At 40.1% G+C, this 18,702-nt stretch overlaps 1 protein-coding gene across 2 annotated transcripts in view; it reads left to right on the top strand.

Annotated features, from left to right (window-relative positions):
• The window catches only part of HDAC9 (histone deacetylase 9), an 805,652-nt gene that overhangs the window by 505,762 nt on the left and 281,188 nt on the right, over nucleotides 1-18,702 (top strand). For both annotated transcript variants that reach the window (XM_088457369.1, XM_088457370.1), the window contains one exon: nucleotides 15,516-15,754. In XM_088457369.1, the coding sequence (XP_088313495.1) occupies nucleotides 15,516-15,754 (239 nt within the window). The remainder of the gene's footprint in view (nucleotides 1-15,515; nucleotides 15,755-18,702) is intronic.

The raw sequence follows: 18,702 nt of genomic DNA, 5'->3' as shown, positions 1-18,702 counted from the left end.
TAACGATCCCCCAGTGCTGGAGACCATGCTGGACAGGTCCCGTCGAAATCCGATGATGTCATGATGCGCAACCTCACGCTGGAATCATGGTCATCTCTTGGGGGAGTGGCTATAGACAAAGTGTACCATCACCATAGTTACAATATAAAAAAAATCAAATATACAGGAACAGATGCACAATAGAATCAGGATATATGCAGAGATACCTCATATAAATCATGACTGATGCAATCACCATATAGGGCATAACAAAACTGTATAGCATAGGGCGATGGTTTAAGCTCTGCACCAGTGCTGAGAGACAGCAACTAAATATACACTAGGTGGAGGCCAAGAAAGGGTGGACTATCACGCTGTCACAAACACAAAACTGAGGGTAACCAATTCAATTGATCTATGGGCCTCAAATATAAGAAAATAGTCCACATACTGGACTCAAACAAGTCAGGCAATACTGAAACAGGACCTAATGAACTACCCAAATGTATCTGAAATGAAAAAAAATATGGTTAAAAGGAACTGGAAAAGAATATCATTTTGTTGAGGCCAAATGGTTGTTTCTTCCACACAAACAGTCTTCAAATCTTGAAGGTTCCATGGGCCTCTTTTATGAACTCTGGGGACGATTCAGACCCGGACGCTAAGCTATGTTCGCTCGCATTCAAAAGGGGCCGGGTATGCAAATTCCGTGATCGCACTGTCTGGTGTCAGGACGCCCTCTATATCTTAGAGAGCGATGGCAGATTTAGAGCACGCCGGTATAAAGACGCCCACTTTTCTGTCCTAGCACACGTCATCTCCAGGAAGTGTAGGATTAATCAGAACCATCAAGAACCTTTGGAGCTGCACGCAGCGCTTGAGGTAGACCCTACCCCACCGCAAGCACTTCACTCACTGCAGGCAGAAATACAATCAAGTACGTGTACAATGACGCTTCCAAGCTAATTATGCATTCCCATAAAACTCTGATACGACGCCTAGACACGTCTGCGATCGCAGCACCGCTTCCCCGTTCACAAGCACCTTCCCCTATTACCACCCACTAACAGCACTATCTGTCACTCAAAGTACCGCTCAGTCTTTGTGCTACTAGCGCATGATTCCCGATCGCAGTGACTGGTTTGCGCACACGCACTGCGATACATACGCATGCGCAGACGGGCGACAATCGCCCATAGCGAGCGTCTGCGGCTTAGCGTCCGGGTCTGAATTGGGCCCTCTGATCTTTAGTTCTTTGCATAGATTTTCAATTGGATTCAAGTCAGGTGATTGGCTGGGCCATTCTAACAGCTGTATTTTATTTCTTTGAAACAATTGAGAGTGTCCTTGGCTGTGTGTTTGGGATCATTGTCTTGCTGAAACGTCCACCCTAGTTTCATCTTCAGCATCCTGGTAGATGGCAGCAGATTTTATGAAGATTTCAGCTGGTGTCTTGGCTTTCCATGCCTTTCTGCACCTCCCTTTCTTCATGTGTTCAATACTTTTCCCTGTGTCATTTCACATTATTACACATACCTTAATTTATGGACATCTATGGTTTGATTTCTTTGCATGTGTGGATTGCATGGGTTGTTGCTGACATTTGGTGAAACATTCATTACAATAGCCCCATTACAAATATATTTACTGAGAAAAATGTGTTCAATACTTATATGAGAGAGAGAGAGAGAGAGAGATAGAGAGAGAGATTGATTGATTATGGATGATTTCAACGCCAAGTAGGTTCCTGTACACCTATGGACGTTGTGTTTTGGTGGTAGTAATTATACCCAATTTTAAATAGTAAAACTCACTTCCCAGAACTTGTGGGTGTCAGCTCTATCAACAAGATTGTGGTGGTCGGCAATCCACCAAATGCATTTTGACAATATATAGGGTTGACAATGAGCGCCTTCCATGCTTAAAAGATAATCTTAGTTGTAAAAGTAAAATAAATAAAAAAAGTATACATATGTGTGGTCAAATATAAAATTGTTTCAAATTTGTGCAACACTTTCAATAAAAATTAGGTATATATAATGGAAATAAGTGCATAATGTCTATATAAACTTGATACCTATTGAGGACAAAGTGCTACGTGTGCTTATTATAGAATTCCAGCAAAGTGCAAAAAATACACAAAAGTGGCAATACCTACATAAAGTTTAGAAAATCATCAACTAATGAATAACATATACAGGTATCCAAATACAAGTGTATATTTAATTAGATAAAAGACGATCCATAAGAACAATTCATTTGATAAAAAAAAGCAAAACTACAATACATGGAATATATATAAGCAAATGGATAAAAAAATTGGGGACATAGGATAAGGATCAAAGTGCTTATCTGAAAAGGATGTTCAAAAGTCCATGAAGATAAGTGGATAGAGCCTCCCAACATGTTTCGTCTGCTTCAGGACGTCATCAAAGGGATGCATGCATATATGCCTAGTTTTTGTTGCTCCTCTCTGGGAGAACCTATAGAGGAGATGCAGCTGGCCATTTTGGGGGCGGGGCCAGCTCTCACATCATTAGGCAAAATGACATAAATCGCATAATTTTAGCCCTTCCCCATCCATACAGACCCACGATTTCCGGTATTCTCCCCATCCTGCCCACTTAACTAAGAGGCGGGCTGGATGTGGGAGATTCACCCAATCTTCTGGGGTACTACCCAAAAAATCGTGAGTCTCCTGCATTTTTCGGAGTTTGGCACTGAATCAATGAAGGCAGCTCATTCCGGTCTCCTTATTTAATAAGTGTATTTATGTATAGGGAACAGCAATAAATAGACTTCAGTAAATAAGTAATTTGATGTATGCCGCCATGATTAATGTTTCTTTATATGCACTAAATACAATCTAGCACTTTAAGCAAGAAACAGTGAACAGTTTTTCTGCCCATTAGTAAATACTTGAGTCTAAAAAAAAATACAAAAAAATCTCTTGACTCTTGAATTTGCAGCCAAACCATTAAGAACATGCTGTGCTAAAAATTACAGGTATATGAAAGCATTAATCATTATACTTAGCTGCTGCCATGGTGTGGGTTTTCTACCTTTTGTGCTCTGTAGAAGGTGGTTTTAATCCCTGATGGTCTTTGTTGGTAGAGAATTTGAGCCACAGTAATTTAGCAGTAAGAGTACATTACATAATGTGCGGTGGTATAGAGCATTTCTGTCATGGGCAGAAAACCACATGGAAAGAATTAAAACTATTCTGCTACATTGTTTAAACTAATCAACTGGCAATAACATATTAGTTATTTCCAAGCAACAGGGAAGCTACTCTTTCTCTCCCGTAAATGAGTGTGCGCGTGTGCAATTGCGTGTGTCCGACTGTCTGTCCTTTGTGTCACCCACCAGAATAGCCAAAGTTTTGTGAATCTTTCACATGCTAAAAATTTAAGAATGGTGTTAAATTTGGCTGCATGAAAAGTTATATACATAGATAGACACACACACGTAAGGCAAGGACTGCTTTTACTGTTTAAGTTGTAACTGTTCCACCTAGAAATAAAGACTGCCAGGCAAGTGGAACACTACGGCAAAGCCTTTATACCGCACTTTGTGGTTTTGCTATAAGTTTCTACCTTCACCAATTTTGCCATATTAAATTGTGCAATTTTTTGTCTTGAAGCCAAAGATGCGTGTACCAACACCCAGTGCAGGGAAAAATTGTGCTGGGGGCTTGGGTCTTCAGAATCCCTCCAAAAAGAGAAGTCCTCCTTGAGGTGGAAAGAGGAGTCTACCGGACTCTTTCGCTGAATCTAGGGGGTCCCCTTGACATCCCGACCCTCGGAGTAAAAAAGGGTCTTCTGGTTTTCCTCCACCACAAGGCTCAGAGTTAGCCCTTTTTCCCCAGGGTTGGCCAAAGCTTCCCTCTGGGGAACAAATTCATTAGCTATCCCTAGAAGGAGAGTTTCTCAGATAATTTAGGGAAAGAGCAGCCCAACTGCAACTGTTTATTAATGGACCCTTTAGCTTTAGGACATATGCAATAATTAGAAAATACAGTATGTCTTTACTAAAATGACTGTAGGGCACTTTATTTCTTACAGTTCACATCATTTGATTTAAAGAAACACAACCATATCCTGTTATACCTCATGTCCTCCCTAACTCCCAAAATATCAAATAAACAAAAACCTAGAAGCAGGGTACATATACTTATTCCGTGATATTTATATACTTAATACACAATGATGTTAATAATATTGATAAATTCTGAAGTATTAGTCAAAAAACACACAGGATTTTATGCATAGATTAACACCATTATATTTACATAAATTATTAACCCTAATATAGTAGATACATGTACAATCAGTGTAATGTACTGTAAAAGTAAGTTAAAAATATTTAATATTATAAACATTTAACATTTTAACAGATCAACTGTAATTCACAATTTTTTTAAAAATACAAATATATTCCATACATGCCTACTCTCCCCTCCCATCCAGGACATCCAGGGGCTCACAAATTTGGGGGAGTCCTGCTGTAAACTGAGGAAATTAGATCTCCCTCTTGCATCCCATCCACTTCCTAGTGAAATTAACGGTTTGGGGGGAAGAGGGTGGGGAGTTTTTGGGTCAACTTAGCCAATCACCTCTGCTTGAATCTGTGGCTAAAGGCATCATGTTACATGGGCAGAGGCCTAAAGACAGAAGACGCATGACTGTGCCCTCCTTACCCCCTCCCCCCCTCTCATAGTGAATACACGTGCATCTCCCCAGCAAGGGGAAAATTAAAATGTTGGCATTTATAATTTATTACGGTATTCCATTTTTTTTTTTTAAACAAAAATACTTTATCATTGTTGTGTCTAAAAAAAAAAAAAAATCTAATCATGTGACATCTGCATTACTAAGTGTGTCCTAGTGACCAAAAATATGGGAAACCGCTGACATATATTGAACTTCGAGGGACCAAATTATTGATGTCATGTTAATGTGATGTAACACACAAGACTTTAGAAATGTACTACATCTGAAATGTAATACTTTCATACTGAAAACTGAGCACTATTAAATCTCCAGGCTGCTGACGGGTAGTAGACTTTTTCACATTGAGTCTTGAGTGTCAAACAGGCAATTATTGCAAAATCTTATAGTTTTTCAGTTTATATGCCAGCGCTAATAACTGTGCATAATATTAAATTACATTGGTATTAATAAAACGGTTTATGGTAGGATGGTCCAAGTCCAGAATTAGTTGGAGAGACTTCTGAATATTGACTACATTAACCCATAATTATAAATCCTAGGCCTATACAAAGAACTGCAAGAATCAGTTTTATAGTCTGCATAAATATACAGGTTGAGTCTCCCATATCCAAAATGCTTGGGACCAGGAGTATTTTGGATATCGGAATGTTCTGTATTTTGGAATAATTGCATACCATAATAAAATATCTTAGGAATAGGGCCCAAATCTAATGCATTTATGATTTATATACACCTTACTTATACACACCGCCTGAAGGTAATTTTATACAATATTTTCAATAATTTTGTGGCTCAAACAAAGTTTGTGTACATACATGAAATTCATGTATGTGTCATATACCCCTTATACTGTACATACAGCCTGTAGGTCATTTTATACTTTATCTGTTAATAATTTTGTGCCTTAAACAAAGTTTGTGTACATTGAACCATCAAAAATCAAAGTTTTCACTATCTCAGTCATGCTAAAAATATTCCGTATTTCGGAATATTCCATATTTCGGAATATTTGGATATGGGAGACTCAACCTGTAATTGATCTTTGCAAACTGTTTCATAAGTTACAAAATACTTTTGATTATATGTACAAACGATTTCAGATTACAGAGAACTGATGGTTGGGGTTTTGTATAATAGCATAGTGCACAGTCTGCACATTTTACAGCAATATTTGGGCTTATGTAGATGGATACAAACGCAATTTGCACCTTTTTTTCCCCTACATTACTTGTTTTTTGCCTGTGAAATAGATTTTATACCATGAAGTCTGACTCATATTTTTATGACCCATTGCCTAAGGCGAAAGGAGCGGGGATTAGAGGGGGAGTATATTACTTGCCTACTCTCCCGGAACAATCGGGAGGCTTTTGTGGCGCTCCGAGCCACCCGGGAAGAGTGGGCAAGTCTCCCGGCCAGCCACCACCCGTCCACACCCCTCCCACCCCCCACCCCCGCTGTCATCCACTAATCCTTCCGCAGCCTCCCACTTACACAATACTAGGGGGGAACCGATATGTGATTCGCTCTGAATTGCGTCATCGTGGCCCCGCCCCCTGCTGCACAATGCCGGTAATCTCTGCACTGTGTAGCGGGGACAGGGCCGCTATGACGCGAATGTACAGTCACCTCCCCCCAGTTCTTCTGCCAAAAGTGCGTCATGCCCCCCACTGTGCCGACCTGGCTGCCTCCTCCCAGTGGTAAGGGTGTGTTTTTGCAAACTGCACCTGACCACCATAAAGACGCATACTGTATGCACCTATTTGGGGGCTCATCACTTCCAGGTGCTCAACGCCTTGTGGAAAATTTTAACTGATGACAACATTCGCCAACAGTTTCTAATTGGCTGAATGTGTCCCTTCCACTTATAATACAAGTTGAGTCTCCCATATCCAAAATGCTTGGGACCAGGGGTATTTTGGATAACGGAATATTCTGTATTTTGGAATATTTGCATATCATAATGAAATATCTTGGGAATGGAACCCCAATATACACACATATAATGTATTATATACACCTTATACACACAGCCTGCAGGTAATTTTATACAATATTTTCAATCATTTTGTGGCTCAAGCAAAGTTTGTGTACAGAAATGAAATTCATTTATGTTTCATATACACCTTATACACACAACCTGAAGGTATTTTTATACAATATTTTTAATAATTTGTGCCTTAGACAAAGTTTGTGTACATTGAGCCATCAAAAATCAAAGGTTTCATTATCTCAGTCATGCCAAAATTATTCCGTATTTCGGAATATTCCGTATTTTGGAATATTTGAATATGGGAGACTCAACCTGTAATACCATAGTTATGTGTATGCTACAATCTATTTGTATGTTACTACTGATATTTGCGATCAGTCAGCAATAAAGTATATTTACTTTGTTGAAGGACTAGGCAGCGGATGTGTGTATTGATTTGAACTTAATACTTTTTCATCAATTGTTACATGACTCCAGATGCTTATAATTTTGCCTTACTTACATACACCTTGTGATGTCACTAATTTAAAGTTAATTGATAAGTTGCATTCGCATAAAAAAAAAAGCTTGTTTTTGTGTGGTCAATGGATATATAGTTGGGGCAAAGAATGGCCACAAATAATTACGGCTAACATTCAGTGTGTTATGCACAAATACACTTTTGTGGCAGTGAGAATTAAAGAAGGACCGAGTAGAAAAAATAGAGGTTTTGGCTTTCATTATGTTGCAATTAAGATTCAGTCAATTTAAAGAATTGTATGCTGAAATATTATTTCTTTAAAAATACTATAAAAATAAGCTAGATTCATACGTGCCAATATTTACAAATGAAAATTCAGGTCACACTTGGCACCAGTCTGTGCCCCAATAGTGCACATTCAGTCTAGCAATCCATCCATGCAGTCCCTCTGTGTACTTCATTCAGGGCTGGCATCAGAAATTGTGGGGGCCAGTACAAAAGCAAGTTCCTTATTGACCCCGCCATCCTAGTAGATGGAAAAGGTCTAGTATGGAGCCAAGACACACAGCACTAGTGCATATGGGGAAGTCTGATAGCATATGGATTGATGGGCATGTGAGGAGGTATAAGGGTCATGTAAGGGCATGCAGGAGGTCCGATGGCATGTGGGGAGGTCTTGTAACACCCTTCATTACTGGATGGAAATGCGCATGCCGGTCAGAGTGCCCATTTTGACCCCTGTGCACCGTTGAAAGCGCCTACAATGGGCACAAGAGCATCCAAACTGCACCATGGAGCAATGGAGGAAGGTGACCTGATCTGATTAATCATGTTTTCTTTGACATCATGTGGATGGCTGGATGAGTGTGCATCGTTTGCTTGGAGAAGAGATCGTCCCAGGATGCACTATGTTAAGAAGGCAAGCCGTTACAAGCAGTGTGATGCTCTGGGCAACGTTCTGCTGGAAAACCTTGGGTCCTTGCATTCATGTAGTAGTTACTTTGACATGTACAACCTAAATATTGTTGCAGACCATGTACAGCCCGTCATGGCAGTGGTATTCCCTGATGGCTGTGGCCTCTTTCAGCAGGATAATGCACTCTGCCACACTACAAAAATCATTCAGGAATGGTTTAAGGAAGTGTTCAGGATGTTGACTTGGCTACCAAATTCCCCATATCTCAATCCAATCAAGCATATGTGGGATGTGCTGGAAAAACAAGCCCAAGCCATGTTGGCCCCACCTCACAACTTACAGAATCTGCTGCTAATGTCTTTGATGCCAGATACCACAGGACACCTTCAGAGGTCTTATGGAGTCCAAGCCTCGACAGGCCAGAGCTGTTTTTGTGGCACGAGGGGGACCTGCACAGTATTAGGCAGGTGGTTTTAAAGTTATGGCTGATCAGAGTATATACCTCATACATGGAGTAATGATAAAAGTAGTGATGGTAGTAAAGTAAAGGGGCCTATCCATTAGCAGATGTTTTTCTGAGCGATGAAAGACAAAAGATATCCCTTGAAAATTACGGTGGCTGTGCTGAATGATATCTGTCATGTACATGACAAATTTTGGCAAACGACGAACTATATCGCATGACATCATTCAGGGAGTGGATTTTTTTCTCTGCATCGCTCTGTAGCTGCTGCTAATATCTGCTAATATCTTTTGTCGTTCGTTGTTTACCGCATATAAACTGCCAGATATTTCTAATATCTGGCAGCGATATGCGATAATTGACCAACATGTTGGAGAGATGAAAGATTCAATTTATCGGCCACGGGAGTGCGCATCTGTCATCGTTCAGGGCCTATCCATAAAACATACAGTAAATACAAAAAATAGTACAGTCAAGAACAAAACTATATACATAATTGCAGTGCTTAATTTCTATAATTACATACTAGTGGAGATGTCCCTGCTTAAGAGTGCTTACAGACCAGGTGATGGGCAAATAGAAGGAAGTAGAGATGAGGAAAGTAGAGTTCAGGCAATAATTAGGGGGACCGATCGGTTTGAGGGAAGGGATAAGTCCTACGGACAAGTTTAATGACTGGAGACAAGTCTAATTGAGCACAGAAGGTGGTTCCAGAGGATGGGAGCAACTTGTGAAAAATCCTGACAGTCAGGGTGGGATCAGGCAGGAGGAGAGGAGGCAGTCATTGGCAGAAGGAAGTGGACGGGAGGGAGTGTGAGTGTAAGTGAAGCTAGAGATGTAGGATAGAGGGGAGGGTGGATTATTCATAAACATTGCAATGTTTGAAGGTTATCCTGTTAAAACTTTAAATAAAGGCTTTTCTGGGGAAAACGTCATGAACAACAACTCTGATAGGATCGCATAGCTGGCCATAAATATATACACAGTATCCCAATACCATAGGCATCATAAAACTTCATTGTGACCTGGAAATCACATTCCAGTATAAAGCATGCTTGCTTGCCTACTTTCGGGATTGCCTGGGACACTCATGGAATTTCAGGGAGTTCTTCCAGAGTCCTAGGAAAGCATGCCACCGTCCCTTGAGAAGTGGGCATGGCATTTGTGACATAATTTGCCGATAATCACCTCATCACAATTCTGTCTCCACTATTCAATGACACAAAGTGGGTTATTGTACTCAGGGGTCGTGGGCAAGATGATTCAATTTGCATCATCATGCCCCCATCACTTTACCACAGATCTCCCCTCCAGAATCTCCTGGGGGTGTCCAAAGAATAGGCAGTTATAGCATAAAGCCACATTTGTCTATGTAAAATACCAAATATTTAATTGTCTTGTTTACAGAGGTAAAACAAACTAACTGGTCCTCTACATTAGGGTAGAGTATATAGAGATTGGAACCATTTTGTGTTTTGACATGTATGAGGCCTGTCACTACATTGTTGTTACTTGTTAGGCTTCATTCTCATAGATAATACATCAGCCAGTAGGATGACTGAGACCCCTCTGTGAAGCAGAATGTACCACCCAGTAATTATAACTGTAACAGGACTGTCCTTAGATTATGACCACAGAAAGTGGTATGTCCTATTGGTATGTAGGTGCGGTTTCACTGAAATTTTGGCATTTGGGCTTATTAGATTGTGATTTGAGAGGATCTTTATCAGGGCCTGCCTATGTTGTCCTATATGGGGGGCTATGTTAGAAAGGTGAATATCTTATTTATAACAGAGCCGATATACGGGACCCACTGTGGATACTCGTGAAACCTGTTATTTAGCTGTGGTGCCCCAGAGAGTCGGACGCTACATTGCACAGCTGGACGCATTGTTGCTAAAAAGGTTGAGGCTGGGCTAGAATATGCGACCTACAGGACTGTGCACATCTGACAGGTAGCCGCTGCCCACTATCTCCGGCTGGAGAACTGACTCCCTTTGTTTCTCCCTGTTTTCTACTGTGTGGATATTGCATGATACACGCTCTGGAACCATCATCTTTATTGCGGAAATCCGTAGGACTATACAGATCCTATGATTGAGTTCTATTTTACAATCGACGGGACTCCAATGAAATGGCATCTATTACAGGTGTAAACTACAATCTTCGAGTATCACATATAACTATTTTTTACTGGTATTACCAGGTTTTTTAGGATCCACCTCCTTCAGATTTAATATAGCTATTTTAGTGTAACATTATCGATCTATGTATTAAAGATATCTGTTTCTGACTGTGCAATAATGCTACATATGTGAGATGTTTAACTCTTTGACCGGTCTAATTGTTGTTTTAGGATATTAAATTTATTTTTTGTGATACACTTTGATTATTCTTTTCAGCCAGGTCAGTTTTTATTTTAAAATAGCGCAAAGATTAAAATTAAAGTTCTGAATATCTTATTGTCAAATCATTTTCAAATAACGCCTCTGACAATAGGGTCAGAACTGTTAAATATAAAGAAAATTCCTACACTTTTCGAGACATAGGGAAATATTTAATAATAATGCAATCTACTTCCCCCCCCCCATTAAATATTTATTTTTGGCACTTATTGCAGCAAAAGTAAAATGATGATAATATGAATTAAAAAAAATGTCTCTTGCTGGAACACGGGCTCCTGATACAAGCCTGTCCCAGCCAAGAGTATGACTTCTGAGTATGGACCTGGTGAAGCTAAAATGTTTGCGCGTCCTTGGGGCTGTACATGCGCCAGTACGGGCTGACAACAATGAATCTTCAGGATTTGTTTCCAAAAAATTTTCCAAGACAGTAGCCCATTGTCTACTTTGCGGTAACACTATCTGTAAATGGCCGTAGCTAATGGGGCCAAGATTCAAAAAGTTAGTCTTTTTGGATCTTGGTAAACTTACCATTGTCGCAGTCCCCACATACAGCTGGACTGCTGTGGACTGCTTTTGTGAATGATAGAAGAGATACCTTCAGAATAAATACCCACATTACATAAAAAATACAGCAAGCCTCTGAAAATGTAAATTTTTTGTAGGATTTGCCGCAAATTTAATTTAATAAGTATTCCCCCTTAGTGCCTCAAAAGATACATAGATAGTTATTAAGTGGAAGAATGCTAGTTCATGATAACACGTGCAAGTAGTGCTTCTTTATTTGTGGATTATATAATCTAATTTATTTTATTCATATATCATGTTTGAATGACAACAAAAGTGTATCTAAAACTAGTCCAGTACTTGCAACAGATTTATTTTGATTTAAAATGAAGAACACGGACAAAGGTTGAAAGTCTGGCTACTCACACACACAGACAGATGGTTCTCCACTGGTTAATTCAAAGTCTGCCATGTTAATTATAGTCATTAAGCGGTGTATGAAAAGCGGTACTCCTTTGTTTGTGATTTGGCGGTGTGACGCAGTGTGCGAATACAAAGGAGACATGCGAGCAGCAAGCAGCATTGAGCTGTTATTATTGCTCCTTGCCGAGCATATTATCCTGTCATAGTAGATGTAAGAAAAATCTATTTCTCACTTCAACATGATAAGGCTTTGTCACTTGCAACACAATTACTTTTAAAAATAGAACGAAGCATTGAATGCGATTGTGGCTTGCAGGGGGTGAGCCATTGTCCAGCTTGGCGTGACTCATCCAGAAGGGCCACAGTCAGCCTCCTCATAGCTGTCAGCTCGCTGATTGCCATCATTCGCTCATTCCCCGCGTTTGATGAAATATTCATGCTTTTGCTCTTCTCTCACCAAGTACTATTGATTTCTTGTGTAAACGTTGCTATATTTAGTCTAGACAAATGGAATGTGGAATGAATAAATTGAATTGAGGGCTGGGTAGTTGCCTGCTTTTAGGTTCCAATCCATGGCTATTATTTATAATCAAGAGTAGTTTTTGTGAGTTCTAGAGTGATTTTTCACTATTTAATGATTAGTCTGGAGAACCAAACCAAACAGTTTAGGCGCAGTAATGTCAGCAAAGAGTGAAATAAAATGTCCAGATATTTGTTTATTACTTTTTAACTGAAAATTGAATTTTCTTTTTGTGTCTGACAACATCTCAATCTCACCGTGCTGAACAAGAGTTTTTTCAGTGTTTCTCTTTTTGCATGTGTGTTGAAAGAGCTTATAGGAAGCATCGTCCCAGGGTATGTAACAAGGGTAATTTATACATGCAAAATGTATAGCCTTGTGATGTGGTGATCTGTAGGAGCAGTGTTTTGCTTTTATTAAATAAATTAGTGTAAAATTCCATGGCAACATGTGACATCATTATATTTAAGCAGTTTTATATCAGTGATTTTGATATGCAGGACCTATCAGTAATACATTTACAAAAGCCCCAAGCAGGTTAAGGAGATGATAAAGAAATGGAGCACAATACCTTTTGAAAAGTGGCACCACCAGGTGACTGGATGTAGTCAGCATCCTGCTATACGGGATGCTGACCCCCTGGACACCCTATTGCAGTTTGGTTAGAGTCAGGTCTTAATATTTGTGTTGCAAATGCTGGATTGGTGGATTCCAATGGCAGGAGTGCAGTGGAACAGTCTTTGGTAGAATTAAGTACTGTACTATTGAGGAATCAACCAATAGCAAGACCAAGGAACAGCTGGGAATCCAGAGTCAGAGGGGTAGTTGTCCGAGAGCCAGGGTTAAAAATACAGACACAAAAATAACAGGATCCTGAATGCTGGTTCACAAAGACAAGTGTATATAAACTGGCGGTTTCCTGATGCTCAGTCCGCTTCTTTATATATGCTTAAGTGTACCTACCTACTCTCCTGGAATGTCCAGGAGACTCAATTGAGAGTTTTAGAATTTAGGAGAGTTCTTCCTGACTCACAGGGGAGCAGCTCCAATGGAAGTGAACAGGGTTTGATGATACAATTTTCATTACCATGACCCCTGTCGTCAGGTATGTACAAAAATCTGTGGGAAATATGAAAATGCCACAGCATAATGCGGCAGTATTAGATAGAGGGGTCTATTTATGAGAATTTGGGACCACCTACCCCAAAAAATTTACATTCCATATGTTTAACAATTTATCAGTCCAAGAAGAACCCCGGCAAAGATATCATTACTACTGTATGTAGAGATTTTCTCTCCCTCAGTGGCAGCCTAATTTGACAAAAAGGGGACCCAGGGAAGTATATCTGGCTCCACAGGTCCAATATTAAATTTTTAGGCAAATTCACTTCAAGAGAAATTGCTTCGTGAATAGAACCCAGCCTGGGAAGCCATGCCATTGTGGCAGAGAGCAGGCTTGGCCATGTTGGAGAAGAAGCGTGATTTCATACATTGAACTTTGAATGCAAACATGATGCCGTCATTGAATATGAGACTTGTGAACAAAAAACAGGGCAAGACATCGGCTGTACGAGTACTCAGATCTAATAGTGAGGTTAGGAGGAGTGAATGCTAGGATTGAGGCACCTTGTGAGAGGCACTTGGATGCAATGTTGTTCCAAAATTACTGTATTCAATCTATATTTATTTACCCACATATTTTACTCTATAAACACTCTGTAATATACAGTATGGACAATTGTTAATGACTTTGTGACATCAAAGGAAATAAGTAATTTTGTAAACTTTGCTTACCATTTAGATTTTGGATCCAATGCAGAATAATTTAGTAATTTTAATGTAAAGTCTGCAAATATCAATATTTTTTTTACATTCATTTCTGAACTCTTGTGGCAAAGAAAATACTCAGCTATTGTACATTTGTGATACATCACTGTCATATCTTACAAAATAAACAAACCATGCCCCTAATTTAAGTTTGAACAATTTCTAAAGTGTAAGGAATAACAGTTAATGGTGTCAAATATATCACAAATGCCTCCTATAAGCATTTAATCATAAATATGCAGTAATCTCTGTTCTTTAATGAAAAATAAAGTGTCAAGTAATACAGGTTGCACATCCGTTATGAAGGTGATCTGTCAAAAAATAAATTGAGGAGCCCTGTCGATGGCTCTCGTCTCTGAATGTTTCCAAGACAGCTTTGTGTAGACACCGCTTCGGAAGGGGAGTAATTACTGACTAATTAAGCTAATTGGAAACTTCCAGTTGTTTAATTAGTCATTAGGCTGGGTGCTGCAGGGGTCCCAGAGCAATTCCTGACCATTTTTCCTTAAAATATGGATTTTAGGTTGTGCTCTGGAGGTGCGCAAAAAAAAAACCTCCCAGCACTCAAAAAAATTAAAAACCCTTACCTGCATCTGTCGGGATCTTGCTCCTGTCGGGCAGCCGCTGTTGGCATTTCAATCCCATTCCACCACAAAAGTTAAGTTTTTGTTGAATTTTGTTCTTGGGGCCAGAAAACTGTAGTGGGCTTTAAATAACCATTAAATCTAAAATGTAAGTTTCACTATATGGAAGTAATGGTGCATACACACGGTCAGATGCGTCAGATGAACGGTTTCTGACTGCATTAAAATGAATGGAATCGTCCAAATCTAACTGCAAACACGTCAGATATCGTTATCTGACAAGCGGGAACGTTCATCGTTCATCTGACAAACATGTCAGATATGTCAGATTTTCCTTCAGATATGAATGATTGAACGATTTTTAAAATCTTTATTGTACAGATCTGAAGTTAAATCTGACCGTGTGTATGCACCATAACACTGATAGACACACTTTCCTTTTGTAGGACTTGACAGGAGGAAATTCAGAGACGAAAAAATGGTTAGCTCTAAGCTACATAGCAAGATGATGTACAATGTTAATGATCTTAACTGTGGTCATGTTTTCTTTTTTGTACTTCTACATAAATAATTGTACATGTGAATTCCTATTTTTTACTGGTGGAATGTGTATTTTTGGTTTAGTGGCCAGCACCTGTACTTTTGCTGTTCGTCTGCATGATAGCAGTAGAGAATAATAATAGTTTTTCTCCTGCTTGTTTCCGATGACAGATGTGAAGTCTGAGGTTCCTGTGGGTTTGGACCCCATCACACCACTAGACCTAAGGACAGATCTAAGGACGGTTATGCCTATTTTAGACCCTGTCCTGCGAGAGAAGCAGCTGCAGCAGGAGCTCCTATTAATCCAGCAGCAACAGCAAATCCAAAAACAGCTGCTCATTGCTGAGTTTCAGAAACAGCATGAAAACCTCACAAGGCAGCACCAGGCCCAGCTCCAGGAACATCTCAAGGTATCTATTAAAAAACAAACCACTGTAATACCTTTATATCACTAGCTTGTTCCACATACTGTCTTACTACCAACATTCCAATTCATGGGACACTGCTGCTTCCTGCTGGCATTACATAGTGCAGTTTGGGCAGGGTCATTCACTACAAATGAAGATGTGTCTTTTGGATTAGGGCCATAGCCTCAGTTAATGGTCTGTTTGTCTTGATTTTACAGTCAGGGTTGTTGGAAAGTACAGTATTTACTATGAGGAAAGGCGGGTGCATAGGAGGGAATCGGTATGTAATACCGCTGGCCACATGGCCAGTGTTTCATTCCCGGCAGTGCCTGGCCGACAGATGCAAAGTTCCCAGCAGCGGAAGCCCGACAGCGCTGGAAGTCCTCCCGCAGGGGTAGGCCATACTATGACCCTTCAAAGGTTATGTGCTCCACAATGTTTTCTTACACCTTACGTGGCCACTGTTTTGTAGCACCTTCTCTCCCAACATGATAATATAACATAGTGTTAGTAAAAACACAATAAAGAGCATAGGAAAGAGATAGGGGAGGGAGGGAGGGACAAACACCGTCTAGAAAGGAAGCTGCTGGGCGTACACCAGCCTTATAAAGCCCACATATAGCCACTCCCAAGATCTCACACGTGGTCAGAAACCAACCAACCAAATAAACCCCCCAAACTACTCTACCTAGCAACAGTTGATCAAATTCTAACCATTTACAAACTAAGGACTCTTATATAGCCTTAAGCCTATGCAGCTCTCGTCTCATCTTCATAAGTGCAAATGTGGGTGTTTTCAAATTCTTAGCATGTTATTAGCATGTGTTGTGCAATGTATTTTGGTTGGAGGCGATTTCAGTCACCCATAATCCTTCCCAAAACACACTAGTGATTGCCTTAACTAGCACCTCTCTCGCTGTCTCTGTAAAAGAAAGTAATAGCAGAAGGACTATAAGGCATGGGGTATATTTTGAGAGTGAACATACAAAATCAATGATGGGTCTATTTATGTAGATGATGCACAAATGTGTAATCTGCATCGCCGCATTTTGCAGCAATGCAGATTTTAGTTGAGCCGTAAGTTACCAATCCAAGGGTTCCCTTCGCAAAAACGCTCTGCAAGGGTTTTCTATCTCTCACCACACCAGCAGCCCAGGGGCACAATAGTTTGACCCTGTGGGGACGCAGCGATATCTTTCTGGCTTCGCAAGTTCCCATTTGCCAGGTAAAGGTAACACCATCTTAAAATGGTGTTACCCGATGATGAAAAGCCATTCAGTCACTTCTACGGTGAGACCCGTAAGTCATGAAAAGCATATTTTCTGACACCATCTGCATAGTAACAAACATGAACCTCTGTGCGCATATGAATATTCAATTGTAGAATTGTCACTGAGTACTAAATTGTGGGTAGCATTTTGCAGTCAGCTTTTTTATACTGACCCCTAGCTCGTCTCATGTCCATCTGCATTCATCAGCTGAAACCGAAAGCAGTCATGTGACAACGCTCACGCTAAAAGAAAACTGAGCTGAAGGATTCAAGTATAAATCAAAATAATTAAAGTCTCATTGCCAGCCAATATTTATGTTGTTAAGTAATGGCTCTGAGTGGTCAGGGAATAGTCCTAAGCCTCCAAAAACCGGTTGTTATGGAGCCTGCTAATGTCAGCTGGGAGCCAATGCAAATTGAAGTGGAAGGAGAAACACACGGACTGTCTGTGCAAACGCCGCTGCCTTCCAGGAGCTGTGTGGTCTGCATAACTGTATGAGAGAAAACTCTTACTGCGAAGCACTATTTACCCAGCTCCATTGAAGTGTATTACTAGGATGTAGGCCATTATTAGATAGTGTTAGAGTAGAGGTGTTTCATTTTAGTTTTTAAGGACCACATAGAGCTTAAATTTCAGGATATCCCTGTTTGAGCACAAGTATCCTAATTCACACCATGACAAATATGCGATAAAACTGACTATTATTATTATTGATATAAATTAGCTCGGGCATCCCAGCAATGCTTTAGAAACAGGGGTGTTCAACATGCAGCCCTTCAGCTCTTGTGGAACTTCGCATACCAGCATGCCCTGCCACAGTTTTAGCATGCCCTAACAACAGACCTGTGGCAGGGCATGCTGGGATCTGTAATACCACGAAATGTGCCCAGAGTACGCAATATCTATAATAAGTACCGTAATATTATTACACCAAAGCTGAGAGGAACAGGGTGCAGCATGGAAGCAGATGAGATACCATGCAGATGTCAGTGGTTAGTATGCACAGCAGGGCATTTTGCAGATTCAGGTGCCTGTAAAGGATGGAGACTACATGAGCAATTCAGAGAATAGCTGTGGTATTGATGAGTCCTAGATACGTGGGAAGATGAGGTTGTCAGAAGTGAAGAGAGAAGGAGGTCACGTGTAGGGGTTGTTCATCATGATTTAAGTTTTATATATTGTTAATGGCTTTGTGATTGATCATCCTAGATTGACTATAACATTGAATGTCATCTACATGGAGTAACAGAAGCAATAATGGTTCCTGGCCAAAGATGGCAGCACTTGATTGTATGTAAATAAATATTAAGAAATAAGTGTAAACATCATGTGATGGCCTCATATTCGGTAATGTGACACCCCCTGTCGCTCGCTGCTTTAGTCTCTCCTATTCAGTGATGCAAATAACAGAGGAATGCCCAATCCCTTTAAGATTAGAAATGTAATTTTTATTATTTTCATTAAAGGCATTCAGTTGAAAATCTGGCAGCCTCTTCTGGATGGGTCATAATGAAAAGTGTCAGAAGTGCATAAGTCTGGCTGCATTTTAGTTGTAATTGCTGATTAATCAGACAACCTTAAACTATCATACACATATTATTGTACTTTATCTAATAGTATTAATAGACATAACGTGCCAGCCCTGAGGACCTCATTCAGAGTTGGTCGTTGCAGCCGCTC

This window comes from Taudactylus pleione, unplaced genomic scaffold (genome assembly GCF_031769625.1).
Source record: "Taudactylus pleione unplaced genomic scaffold, aTauple2 ptg000758l, whole genome shotgun sequence".
Classification (NCBI taxonomy): domain Eukaryota; kingdom Metazoa; phylum Chordata; class Amphibia; order Anura; family Myobatrachidae; genus Taudactylus; species Taudactylus pleione.
The sequence above is the reverse complement of the archived record's forward strand: the minus strand, read 5'-3'. Positions and strand labels throughout refer to the sequence as shown.